This window comes from Sturnira hondurensis, unplaced genomic scaffold (genome assembly GCF_014824575.4).
Source record: "Sturnira hondurensis isolate 20B ecotype Veracruz unplaced genomic scaffold, ASM1482457v3 Scaffold0014384, whole genome shotgun sequence".
Lineage (NCBI taxonomy): Eukaryota > Metazoa > Chordata > Mammalia > Chiroptera > Phyllostomidae > Sturnira > Sturnira hondurensis.
In genome coordinates, this window is record NW_028087015.1 from 3999450 (window position 1) to 4012261 (window position 12812).

At 36.9% G+C, this 12812-nt stretch overlaps 1 protein-coding gene across 2 annotated transcripts in view; it reads right to left on the reverse strand.

The window, feature by feature from the left end:
- Window positions 1-12812, reverse strand: part of RNF180 (ring finger protein 180) — a 157247-nt gene that overhangs the window by 98182 nt on the left and 46253 nt on the right. Inside the window, exons 4-6 of one of the 2 annotated variants that reach the window (XM_037062874.1) lie at window positions 9744-9839; window positions 6825-7781; window positions 3497-3532 (exon numbers count right to left, since the gene is read on the reverse strand). In XM_037062874.1, coding sequence (XP_036918769.1) covers window positions 3497-3532; window positions 6825-7781; window positions 9744-9839 — 1089 coding nt within the window. The remainder of the gene's footprint in view (window positions 1-3496; window positions 3533-6824; window positions 7782-9743; window positions 9840-12812) is intronic. The other variant, XM_037062875.1, reaches the window with a different exon arrangement.

The window sequence follows — 12812 nt, forward strand, 5'->3', positions numbered from 1 at the left end:
CTTCAAAATACTGATATTTTGGCCTTTTAAAATGATTATACTGACTACCTAGACAAACTATATAGGCTAAAGAAAATCAGAAAACAGTTTAAATTAAAACAAAAATACAATATAAAAGTAAAAGAATGTAGCTACTGTAGTCAGATGCTTAGATGACAAAAAAGAGATTTCTAATTAAAAACCTAAGTTTCTACCCCCCAAAATTCTTATAATAGAAAATAAGTAAAGTCAAAGTAAGCAGAAGAAAGATCAGAGAAGAAACCAATGACTCTAAAAACAGAAAACACTAGGAAAAGTAATTGAAACTCAAAGCTTGTTATATGGAAGAGTCAATAAAATTGATAAACCTATAGCAGTGGTCCCCAACCTTTTTGGCACCAGGTGCCAGTACCATGGAAGACAATTTTTCCATGGCCGGCAGGTGGGAGGAAGGGGGAGGTGCTGAGGAGGGTGGAGCTCAGGCAGTAATGCCAGTGATGGGGAGCAGGATGAGGCTCCTCACCTCCTGCTGTGAGGCCTGTTTCCTAACAGGCCTTGGACTGATACCAATAGTGGCCCATGGCCTGGGGTTGGGGACCCCTGACCTTTTATAGCAGAGTAAAAAGGAGAGATAAGATACTAACTGCCATTATCAGGATTGAAAATGGGATACCACTATAGAACCAATAAACATTAACAATATAATAAAGGAGTATTATAAATAATAGCACACATATAATTTCAAAAACTAATTCATTGAAAACAATAAACCACCAAAACTTACCCACTATAAAATATATCACCTGAACTGTCCTATAACTATTTAATAAATAAAATCTTCAAGTCCAGATAGTCTCACTACCAAATATTAAAAATAACAACATCAATTCTCCATGATATTTTAGTTTTATTGTTGTTCAGGTACAGTTTTCTGTCTTTTACTTTCTTCCCAGCCCATCCCCCACAGTGCTCCCCACCTCCCTCCCATTTCCACCCCCCTAGTCTTTGTCCATGTGACCTTTATACTTATTACTGTAAGCCCTTCCCCTTTTTCCCTGAAATTCCCTCCCCTTTCCCCTCTAGTCACTGTCAGCCTGTTTTCTATTCCAGTGTCTCTGGTTACATAATATTTTCCACAAAATAGAAAAGAATACTTCCTCACTCATTTCATAAGGCCAGCACCCTGATATCAAAACCAAAGGTAGAATAAAAATACAGAAAATTTCAGACCAATATCCTGCATGTACAGAGGGGAGAAAAAAAGAAACTCTCAAAAAATATTATCAAATAGCATTCAGCAATATACAGAAAGAAAAAATACAACATAGTGCAGTGGTATTTATTGTGGGAAAGACTTACTCCATATTTCATAAAAAATATATATTAAAATCGAGAATACATGATGTCAATTGATGCAGAGAAAGCATTTGACAAAATCAACATCCATGCATGGCAAAACTTCCAGCTAGCTAGGACTGTCTAGAAGGAAACTTCCTTAACCTGATAAAAGACATCTACAAAAACTTGCCACTAACAAATTTAATGGTGAAAGACAGAATGCTTCTTCCTAACATCAGGAAAAAGACAAAGATGTCTGTTCTCTCCACTTCTACTCAAAATTGTACAGGATGTTCTAGCTAACTCACTAGCACAAAAAAGAAAGGAAAATTGATATTGGAAAGAAATGAGTAAGGCTATCTTCATTTGTAGACATGATTGTCAAAGTAGAAAATTCAATGGAATCTACTAAAAAAACTAATATTCCTAATAGGTGATATTACAAAGATTGTAGGATATAGGGTCAACAATAAACAATCCACTCTATTTCTATATATTATCAATGAACAACTTGAAATTAAAATTTAATAAAACAATACCATTTGCCAACATTATTTAAGTACAAATACTCAGGTATAAATCTGATAAATTGCACATGGTTTCACAATGCTGAAAACTATAAAATAGTGATAAAAGAAATAAAAGAAGACCTACATAAAAAGTGAGACACAGATTAGAAAGATCAACACAGTAAAGCTTTCAGTTCTCTCCAAGTTGATCTATACATATTTACCATAATTCAATCAAAATCCCAGCAGAAGTTCTCATAAATATAAACAGATTCCACATTTTATATGAAAATGCAAAGGAACTAGAATAACTCAAACAATTTTGAAAAAGAACAATAAAGTTGCAGGAATCACAGTACCCTATTTTATTACTTACTCCAAAGATACAATTTTTTAAAAAGGGCTCCTGGCAAAGGAAGAGATACAAAAATGAATTGAATGGAATAGAGAGTCCAGAAATAGGCCTGCACATATATAGTAAGTTGATTTTTGACAAAGCTGCAAAACCATTTCAATGGAGAAAGAACTGTGATTTCAACAAATGGTGGTGGAACAATCAAGCATCTCAATGTAAAACAATGGATCAGCCTTGATCTAAACCTCATATTTTACTTTTAAAAAATTAACTCAATGTGAGCCACAATTCTCCATGTAAAACTATAAAACTTTCAGAAGAAAATATAGGAGAAAATCTTCATAATCTAGGGCTCAGAGGAGTTCTTAAATGTGACACCAAAAGTATGATCCATTTAAAAAAATTAGAAATTGGACTTCAACACATTAAACCTATTTGCTTTACAGGACAAGAAAATTGTTAAGAGAATATAAAAACACGCTACACACTGGAAGAAAAAAATTTACAAATCACGTATCAAATACAGAACTTATATCCAAAATATATACAGAACTTTTACAAGTCAACATGGAGAACACAACCCAATTCAAAAAGGACCAACAGGCTGACAGCTCTGTGTGGTGGGGCGCGGGTGGGGTTAGGGGTAGAGGCACCTGCCCAAAAAAGACAAAGGGCTCACTGACCCTGACAACAGTGTGGTGAGTGAGGGGGTAAGGGGGTGTGTGGAGGCGTGGGAGGATATAAAGGGGACAAATGTTAATGGAAAAGTATAATAAAAAATAAACTGCTAAAAATAAATAAAAAAGAAAAAATGACCAAAAGATTTGAAGACACTTCATTACAGAATATATACAAATGGCCCTGACTGGTATAGCAAAGTGGATTGAGCATGGGACTATGAACCAAAATATCACAGTTCGATTCCCAGTCAGGGCACATGCCTGGGTTGCAGGCCAGTTCCCAGCAGGGGACACATGAGAGGCAACCATACATTGATATTTCTCTCCCTCTGTCCTTCACTTCCCCTCTAAAGATAAATAAATAAAATCTTTTTTTTAAAAAGAGAATATATACAAATGAAAAAATAAGTACATAAAAATGTTTCAACATCATTAGGGAAATGCAAATTAAAATCATAATGTGATACCACCATAGTATCTATTGATTGACAAAGTATAAAATATTGAGACCACCAGCTGTTTACAAGGATGCACAGCTAATGGAACTCTCATACACTGCTGCTCTGAATGTAAAATGGAAGAGCCATATCGGAAAACAATTTGACAGTTTCTTATAAAGTTAAATATACACTTACCATATGATTCAGCAATCCCACTCCTGAGTATTTACCCTAGAGAAATGAAAACAGGTTTACACAAAAACCTATACATGGATATTTATAACAGCTGTTTTTATAATTCCCCAAACCTGGAACAACCCACCTGTCCTTCAACAGCTGAATGAATAAACTGTGGTTCATTCATCCAATGGATGAGCAATTAAAAAAGAACTATAGACATATTCAACAGTGTGAATGAATTACAGTTTTCTGTCTTTTACTCGCATCCTAGTCAACCCCCTCAGCCTTCCCTACCTCCCTCCCATTTCCACCCATCTAGTTTTTGTCCATGTGTCCTTTAATTAAAAACTAATTAAAAACCTAAGTTTCTACCCCCAAAAATTCTTATAATGGAAAATAAGTAAAGTCAAAGTAAGCAGAAGAAAGATCAGAGAAGAAACCAATGACTCTAAAAACAGAAAACACTAGGAAAAGTAATTGAAACTCAAAGCTTGTTATATGGAAGAGTCAATAAAATTGATAAACCTATAGCAGTGGTCCCCAACCTTTTTGGCACCAGGTGCCAGTACCATGGAAGGCAATTTTTCCATGGCTGGCAAGTGGGAGAAAGGGGGAGGTGCTGAGGAGGGTGGAGCTATAGATATATTCAACAACGTGGATGAATCTCATTGCAATTGTGCTACATGAAAGAAGTCAGTCTCAAAATGTTATATGAATTCCAATGTGTTCCAATTTCATACCATTATATTATTATTTTATAACATTATCAAAAAGGCAAAACTAAAGTAAGGGAGAATAAAACAGTGGTTTCAGGGATGGGACAAGGGTGTGATTATAACGATATAATCAAGGCACAATTATAAAGACACAAGGGAGATTCTGGGGGTGATGGAACTGTATCCCCACCATGGTATCTGTTACAGGAATCTATACATGGGTTTAAATCATAGAGCTGCATGCCAAGAATAAATCAATTTTATTACACAATACTAAAAAAAACACACACAACCAAAAAGACTATGCTAAATTATAAAAAGGCTTGTTGGCTGAACGTAGCTCAGCACTATCTTTCCCCCAAGTAGATGCTTAATGAACAATGGCCGATCAAAATCACTGCAACTGGCTGCATTTTCTGCTTCAATATCAAACTCATTTCTATCCCTAAGCTTCAAAAATGTCAATAGCTTTCTGTAATGTCAGTAACATTTTCTACAATGGTCTCTCCCATGGTAGCACGTCTAGTTTGCAGCCAGTTTTAATGATTTTAAAACTACATCATTAAAAATGTCAAATGAAAGTCAGAAATCTAGATTTCCCACGCAATTATTGTAAACTTAAAAGAATCATTAATAACAAAAACTTTTTAATGTCTTATATGCTTCTTTTCCACATTAAAAAATGAAAATAATCTGTACTGAAATTACATGAAGGTATGGTATACCAAACAAATATTTTTAAAAAATGCATGCAGAAGTAACTAATCTTTATTAGACATGAGCTCAATACCTAAAACATTGATTTATTTCAAATATTAACTCTTTCTAGGGTTTATCTTTTAGTGTGAATTAGCAAACTGACTATTAAAGTTTATTTTTATTCTTTCTGGCTCAAACCATGATGTGCACTCATAACTCATGGCATTTCTACTTTAAATTTCCTTTGCTGAGAGACACTGAGCACTCATCTGCCTGCAGCTCCTATGAGACCAGCCACACCTGTCAGGGTCCCCACCACATCACTCTATACCCTGACTTGTCACAGGTCTAAGACTCATTTATTGTGGCCAATTAGCTGAGTGAATTGGTTAAATTACATGTGTGCAAGGGAATAAAAGTAACCACTGGGGGAACAACCCATTAACTTTGGTCTTACTGTGCTCTAAACTGTGTAAAACAGTGCTCCTATGCTGGAAAATGAGTAATAATATAGGTAAGGTTTTCAGAAGTACACAATCCAAGGATTAAACACATTTTAAAAACTGCAAATACGTCATTGGTGTGTACTTACAGTACGAAGTATAATTTTAATACTTCTCTTAAATTTCTATTTGTTATAGAATTATTTTAGTGCTCTCCATACTGTTTTTAAGGTATTCTTTCTGAATGTTCACTTAACATATGATCATCTCTACTTTATGTAGGTTTAGGTCAAATTTTCAATAAAATTTTTGAATTTTACTGCTTCAATAAAGTAAACTATAAAGTATTTCATAATGGTGCTAAAATATATTCATTTATACATTCTACAATACACGCTTTGGTGCCACATTATACTATCACTTGCAAATAAACAAAACTAAATGTTCTTGTTAGTCAATGATTTAAAAATATAATAAACAATTACCTACTGCTATAATTATGCCACTGAACTAAAAGATGAAAAATACCTAACCTTACTGAAGCACTCAATGTAGTAACTTTATTTTGTTCAGTCTATGACTAGAAGCATAAACAACAATGAGTTTGCTTAACTGTTTTTACAAGAATGAATTAATATATATATATATATGTGTATATATATATATATATATATATAAATAAAGTTGCAGCTTTCTACATATTGGCTCTGAGGACATTGTTACTATTCAACATACTGATTAATTAGGACTATTGTCTATTATGGACAAGAACATAATAATGGCAACTTGTAAAAATAAATCTGTATCAAAATATACTAATCCTCAAACTTCCAATTTTCATGAGCATCTTGTCCACTGGCTTTAAAGACTTTCTTTCTTCAGCACGTAACATTTATTGCTCAGACCCCTCACACACCCCACCCTTGAGGGTATCATCATGGGTATAGGAGTTTAAAACCAATGAGAGGCACGCCCTCTTTTAAAACCCCAGGAAGGGTCAATTACCCTCTAGATTATTTTCACAGTTTAACACAGTTATACACAATTATGTGGGCAGATAATTAAATCAGGCTCTTGGGAAAATATGCATTTAAGTTCAATGTGATGGAAGTGAATGAATATCACTAAGATTACAGTTACTTAGAGAAACTTGTTTGCATTAACCTAAAATAAAATCCTAACTCAAATAAATTTAAAGTGCTTATGACAATTTAGTCTCTGTATCATGGAGATTACTGTTCCTTTAAAATATTAACAGTGTTGGGAAAAACTTTACAAGAGGGTATTTTCTAAACATGTGTGAGCACAGAGACAGACAGCAATTACAATACAGCTGCATGACTATTAAGTTCTCCTGGAGAGAAATGTCATTTCAAAAATTACTTAAACCAAGTTTTTACGTAGTGTAGGTATTCAAAGTTAGCTCCTTTCCCCAAGCCTCAACATTTATCATACAAAACTTTCGGCAAATTTTAACAAAATTACCTGCTTCTGCAGCCATCTTTCATGCCTTCGTTGTCTCCTTCTCAGATTCTTCAACTTGCTCCTTTCTCTTTTACTGAGCCTCTGGTTAATGGCACCCAATGAAAAACTGCCCGAGCGCAAGAAGTCCAGAGCAGAGCGGTGCTCCTCCTGGTCCGAGGCCTCCAGCGTGCTCCTGCCCACCGAGGGCAGGTCCATCAGGAAAGCCAGGCTGTCAGACCCGGCATGGTCAGAGTACACTGCAGAAGCTTCTAGACCGCACTGAAATTCTCCTCTTTGTGTCTGGGTCTCATGGGGAACCACCGAAATTCTTTGCAGCAGCCTATTAGGATCAAAACTTGATGAAATCTGAAAGGAATAGCTATTTTTAGTAGATTCTAAAGGCAAGTCTGAAAGGTCAACAGGCTGTGTTTCATTTAGCCTGGAATGGGCAGTCGTCTTACTATGTATTTCATACAAAGTAGGTAAGAAAGTCAGCTTCTCACTGATGTTCAGATCCAAGCTCTGCGATTTTCTATGAACAGCTCTTCTGGTGCACCTGCCAGGCACAAGCTGGGGAACAAAAAGCTGGTATTTGGGGTTGGTTGCTTTGAAGAGCAGTTTTTCCTTCTTCCTCTGAAAATATGCAGACTGTACCTCCAGGCAGAGTGCTTCTGTTAATCTTCCAGAGCCATTATTATTTTGAGCCATATTTAAAAGCCTGTGACTTCTGTTTTTGAAGGTGCCACCTATCAGCTGAGTTTCCGTGTCACAACCTGAATGAACTCTAGGATGTGACAAGTATTTCAGCGATGGTCTCATTAGTCGGCCGGCCTGTGCTGGCTGACAGTCGGTCCGGCTCTTGGCGAGGTGTACAGCTGTACGCAGGCCACAGGAACATTTTGGAGTACTGACAAAATTAAAGCCCCCTAAACGGGCCCCACAAAAAGGGCAATTCAGTTTTCCAACTGTCCACTGGGCCTACAGGTAATAAAGGAAAATAAAGACAATGCATTCATTGTTAGTCAAAAAGAATGTGAGCTGTTTTTTTAAGCCAATGACACAAAAGTTTTCTATGCCACAGAAAAAGCTAGCTTTCTGTTTTCTGATTAGTAGACAGACCAGTAAACGGAAACAAGCAAATAGAGATAAGCAGCTCCAAAGTTCTAGAATGACAACGTGGTGCTCATCAGGAGCATCTAAACAATACTCCTAAGAATTCTGAAAAAATCTCTTAAACAATAAGTTGAATATGGATACAGTGTGAACTAATGAAAAGAAAAATACACTACAGAACCAGGAAGCACATCAGTCTACAGAGCTTAATTTGCAAGTAAAATCTCACAGAAAAGTGTCTGTTTTGATACACTACTTGCATACCAAGCACTGTGGGAGGGGACTTGACCCGATCATCAGAATAAAGCTCTTCCTGCCTTTCTACATGCAGCCAAAAGATACTGGTTTACATGTCAGACAGTGCATTGACTCTACGCGGACTGGAAATTAATAACGAGCTGGCTTAAAACTATCTTTTCAACAGAGACGGTGGAACATCTGCAGTGTCCGAAACGCTTTGTCAAGTTCAGGACACTGAGAGCACCACACTGGCATTTTCCCAGGAAATCATTACAGTGTGAGAAGGGATGCAAGGAAAATCTATATACGTTATTGTTTAATAACAAAAAAGGTTAAGCTAGTCAGTGAAGAAAGACAACTTTATTTTTCTAAAAATCATATTACTTACAGTTTCCTAAGACTTCAGCATTTTTAATTACGAGAAATAATGTTGCCATACTGTTAACAAGGTGAGTTCTTGCTCTTATAATATTTCATTAAGAATCCTTGAAAGTGTTTTATTTTATTTTTACTGTGCCAATAAGATCCTTAATTATTCAGTTTAGTTGATATGCATGTGCATTCATTAATAATATATACAGAACAATATATCAATAGATATTGTTCTAGATGCTACGGATATAGTAATAAACAAAAGATCAAAACCACTGACTTCATGGACTTTATATTCTAGCAGAGGTACAGGCAATTAACAAGATCAGTAAGCCACATGTGTGTGGGGGTGAGTATATGTATATGTGCGTGTAAATAACTCATGTGTTTATATACGTAACATGTACTTATGCATTTTTCAGTACTTATAATTTGGGTCTGTGTGTGTATGTGTAAATTCTAGGTATGCGTACAAAGCAGAGAAGGAAGGAAGAGTGTGAAGAGTGGTAATGGTGTAGAGGGCAGTTGATAGGCAGGTCAGGCAATGCCTCATTGAGAGTAAAGACCTATGGAGACGAGGGAACAGGTGACTAGCTGTGGGAAGAGCTTTCAGGCAAGGAAAACACCAAGTGCCAAGTTGGAGGTAGGAAAGTGAAGCAGGGATGGATGTGGAGAAAATCACGCTAAGTGAATTTAGCCAGTCAGTGAAAGAAAAATACTACATGGCCTCACTTTTATGTGGGATTTAATGAACACAATAAACCAACAAACTAAATAGTAACAGGAGCTTAAACACATGAAACAGACTGACAGCTGCCAGAAAGGGCGAGGGTGGGGGACAGGATGAAAGATGGTGCAGGGCTTAACTGAGGAGCAGGTATGAATGGCCATGGACGTGGATGGCAACACGGGAATGGGCTTGGGGTGGGGTGGGGTGGGGGTGGGGTGGGACAGGGGGAAAAAGTGAAAATAACTGAAACAGCATAAACAATAAAAATAAAACTGAAAAATAAATAAAATGAAAATTAAAAAAAAAGTAAAAAGTATCTATCTGAAGCACTCCAATAACAATGAAGAAGCCAGAAAGTGTAACTAAGGATTTCATAGCCTTTCACACCTGTTGAAACAATGCATCCAAGGAAAATAACTCTAAAAGAAGGACAAAAATATTCTGAAGGTAGTGTCTTCCTAACTTCACTGGCACGAGGAACTTACTTTTTGTATTAGGCGGCTTATCCATTCTGGGAGGGCTTCTATATTCATGTGCCACACAGGACAGGTATTTTGATCATAGGCTGAACCATGTCCATCCTGTTATAGCAAAATGCATGATATTAGTTTTTACCAGTTCAGAATTTATCTCACAAATTTTATATTTGAATAAAACACAAAAATATAAATTTAATTTTAGCTAGCAAGGAAATATACACTGCTCTCCTCTCCTCACTTTCATCTCCAAAAACAAACCCAAAAGACACAAAGAGAATTATCTTCATAGAATAATACCTGTGAATTTTAAAAAAGCCCTCCATTTGCCTGAGTTCATCAATTAAATTTAAAGCTCAGCATTAGGTTACTTAATGAACAAATCCAGCACCCTGTTCTTTTTCCTGTGTGTGAGAGGAAAACAGTGCCATTCATGACAACTTTTCCTGCCTTCAAGCTCTGATTCCATCTGGATTCTATCAGTGAAAGAATAAAGGAGTTTCTGTATTCTCTATCAAGATGCTCAAAGGAAGTGTAAGAGGATGAGGAAGAAGAACAATCAAGGAGGCAGCCAGAAAAGCCTTGACTAAACAACAAAAATTTCAAAACGACACTTAGGGCTTTCTGAGGTAGCTCTGTAGAAATGAATGTGATTTAGTTGAGACAGTATGGCTTCCCAACATGTTAGAACGATGTGGGGCCGGCCAGGGTGGAGTAATGTGCCCTTTACTACCGGTGTGACCTCAGGCCAAGTGCTTTACTTTTCTGGGTCTTAGATTCTTCACCTGTAAATCACTGGCAGGTAATTACCTATCCCTTCTGAGCCTACAAAATTTCAGTTTTTGAAATGACAGAAAAGTGTTGACTGAGAACAAGAAAAGGGCTCTTCTTTTCCCAGGATCAGGTTTTGTAAGCAGCAGCTTCGCAAGTTGCCAACACACAATTCTTCGTTTGGTTTTCCAAGCAGCTGCACTACTGCTAGCTGCTATAATCAGGTTAGCAAAATAACAAGCAATATGGAAATTCCTACACATACCTTATAAGCTTCTACTCACAGTGACATGAGTGAAAAAGGACTGAATCTCTTTAGGAACCTTCACTGAGTAACCTCCTTTAGATTGTGACTTGGAGCCAGGATCACCAGAATTCCTAGGTTTAATTTTTCAGGTTGGTCTCTCTGGACCTTACGTCATTGCTCTCTCCTGTTAGTAGATCTTAAAATACTCAATGGTGGCCCAGGGTAGACAAAAAGTTTCAGTATGATTTATTTACATATTGGAAAGATCTAAAAGGGCAAAAGGATTTGAACTATTGATGTAATATGAAATCACATTTCACTATTTTATATACTGTACAAGAGTGTATTTCAGACATTATAAACAATAATAATCAATGCTAAGCCAAACTCAAGATCACAATGGTGAAAGAAAACTTGTTAAAAGGTTTGAAATTCTTCCAATTCTAATGTTTTTAAAATCTACAAAATAGGTTGAAAATATTTCAATGGCAAATAGAAAATCTGAAAAAAGTTGTTACAGTTTTATTCATGATGCCTCAACTCCAATTCTGGTTAACAAAATGTACCTTTTCATGTCAACAGGGAGAGAAAGCCAGGCAATAATGAAGAGGGTGTTGCTGAATGGAAGCAAGGTAAGAAGAGAATAAAAAATGCTAGGAATAACTTCAAGTTCAATCATCCTACTGTTCCCTAATAGATGTCTCCTCACCACAGTGTTGGGAAAGCATACAAAAGTTTATTTTATTATACATTTTCTTAAAATGATATAAGGAAAATTCAGGCAGAGAGGGATTTAATTGTCGGTTTCAAAATGGCCAAGTGAGTACATATCCCAGCCTATTCTCCCTATTAAAATACATGCCCTATAAAAGATATTTTTTTAAAAAAAAGGATCAACAGTTAAACTGGAAAATATAAGTGGGGAGATTCCAATGAACCAGAAATTGAGATGAACTTCTGAAAGATTAATGAGGGAAACAACAGCATACTGTATCGAAGTACATAATAGATGAGAACCACACAAAGAATGGGGCATGCCAAACTGGTTAAAACTGGAAGCAAGAAGAGCTCTGGGAAATGATTAGAAGTGGAGCTGACGTCTGTGTGTCTCTAGCCAAGAGTAGTGTGAGGGGCAGAAGGAAACAGAGCAACACCCCAGGGTGGCTGGGAAGGCCTGGGAAAAATGAAAAACATTTGCAGCAAGTTCAGAAGATGAGCTAGTGAGGCCCAGCTTCTATTCTCAGTGAAAATAGTGCCACGCCATATAAAGAGTGTGATGTAGATGTGTAACTGTAACTGGGTCCAGAACTTGGAGTGTCAGGGAAGCTAGGATATCCCCCATAGGCGTGACTAGAGACACTGAGCAGGGCTATTGAGAGTTATTTTGTATACTGATAACATCAGGCTAGGTTCATACCCATATGAAAAAATTGTTATTTTGCATATCAATAACAGAAGACCAGTCTTCCAGCCTGAGGGGAGGCAGAAAGATATACACGACTTTAACCCATGAGGTAACTGGGAAGCCACTCCCCTTCCCACTTCTGTGCAAGAGCTTAGACATGGTTCGCTCCACACCCTGGGGCCAGCCTGCCTGGACTAACAATGGCAGCAGAGAAAGGCAGAGAATGGGGAAGTGCCAGCAGGTGTAGCTGGTTGCTCTACGAGTTGGAAAGGGGGGATCAGAGGAGGTTCCAGGCTGGGATTTAAACTAAAGGTGGGCTGCCATGTGGGGGGAGTGACAGTGGGGGACAATGCAGGCACAACGTGAGACCTGTCTACTGAAAACTAAAAAACACTGTGCATAGAAATGGAAGAACAGCTAATTTAACCAAGAAACACACCATATTCATGGACTGGAAGGTCTGATGTTCTAACAATGTTAATTCTTCCCATATTAATATATAGATTCAATACAATCCCACTCAAAATCCAAGCAGGTTTATACAGATCTCAAATTTTATGTGAAAATGTAAAATGACCTAAAGCATCCTGAAAAGTTCTGCAAGAGAAGAAAGGTGGAGGGTACACACTACAACATTTCAACAGTGGGACAGAGT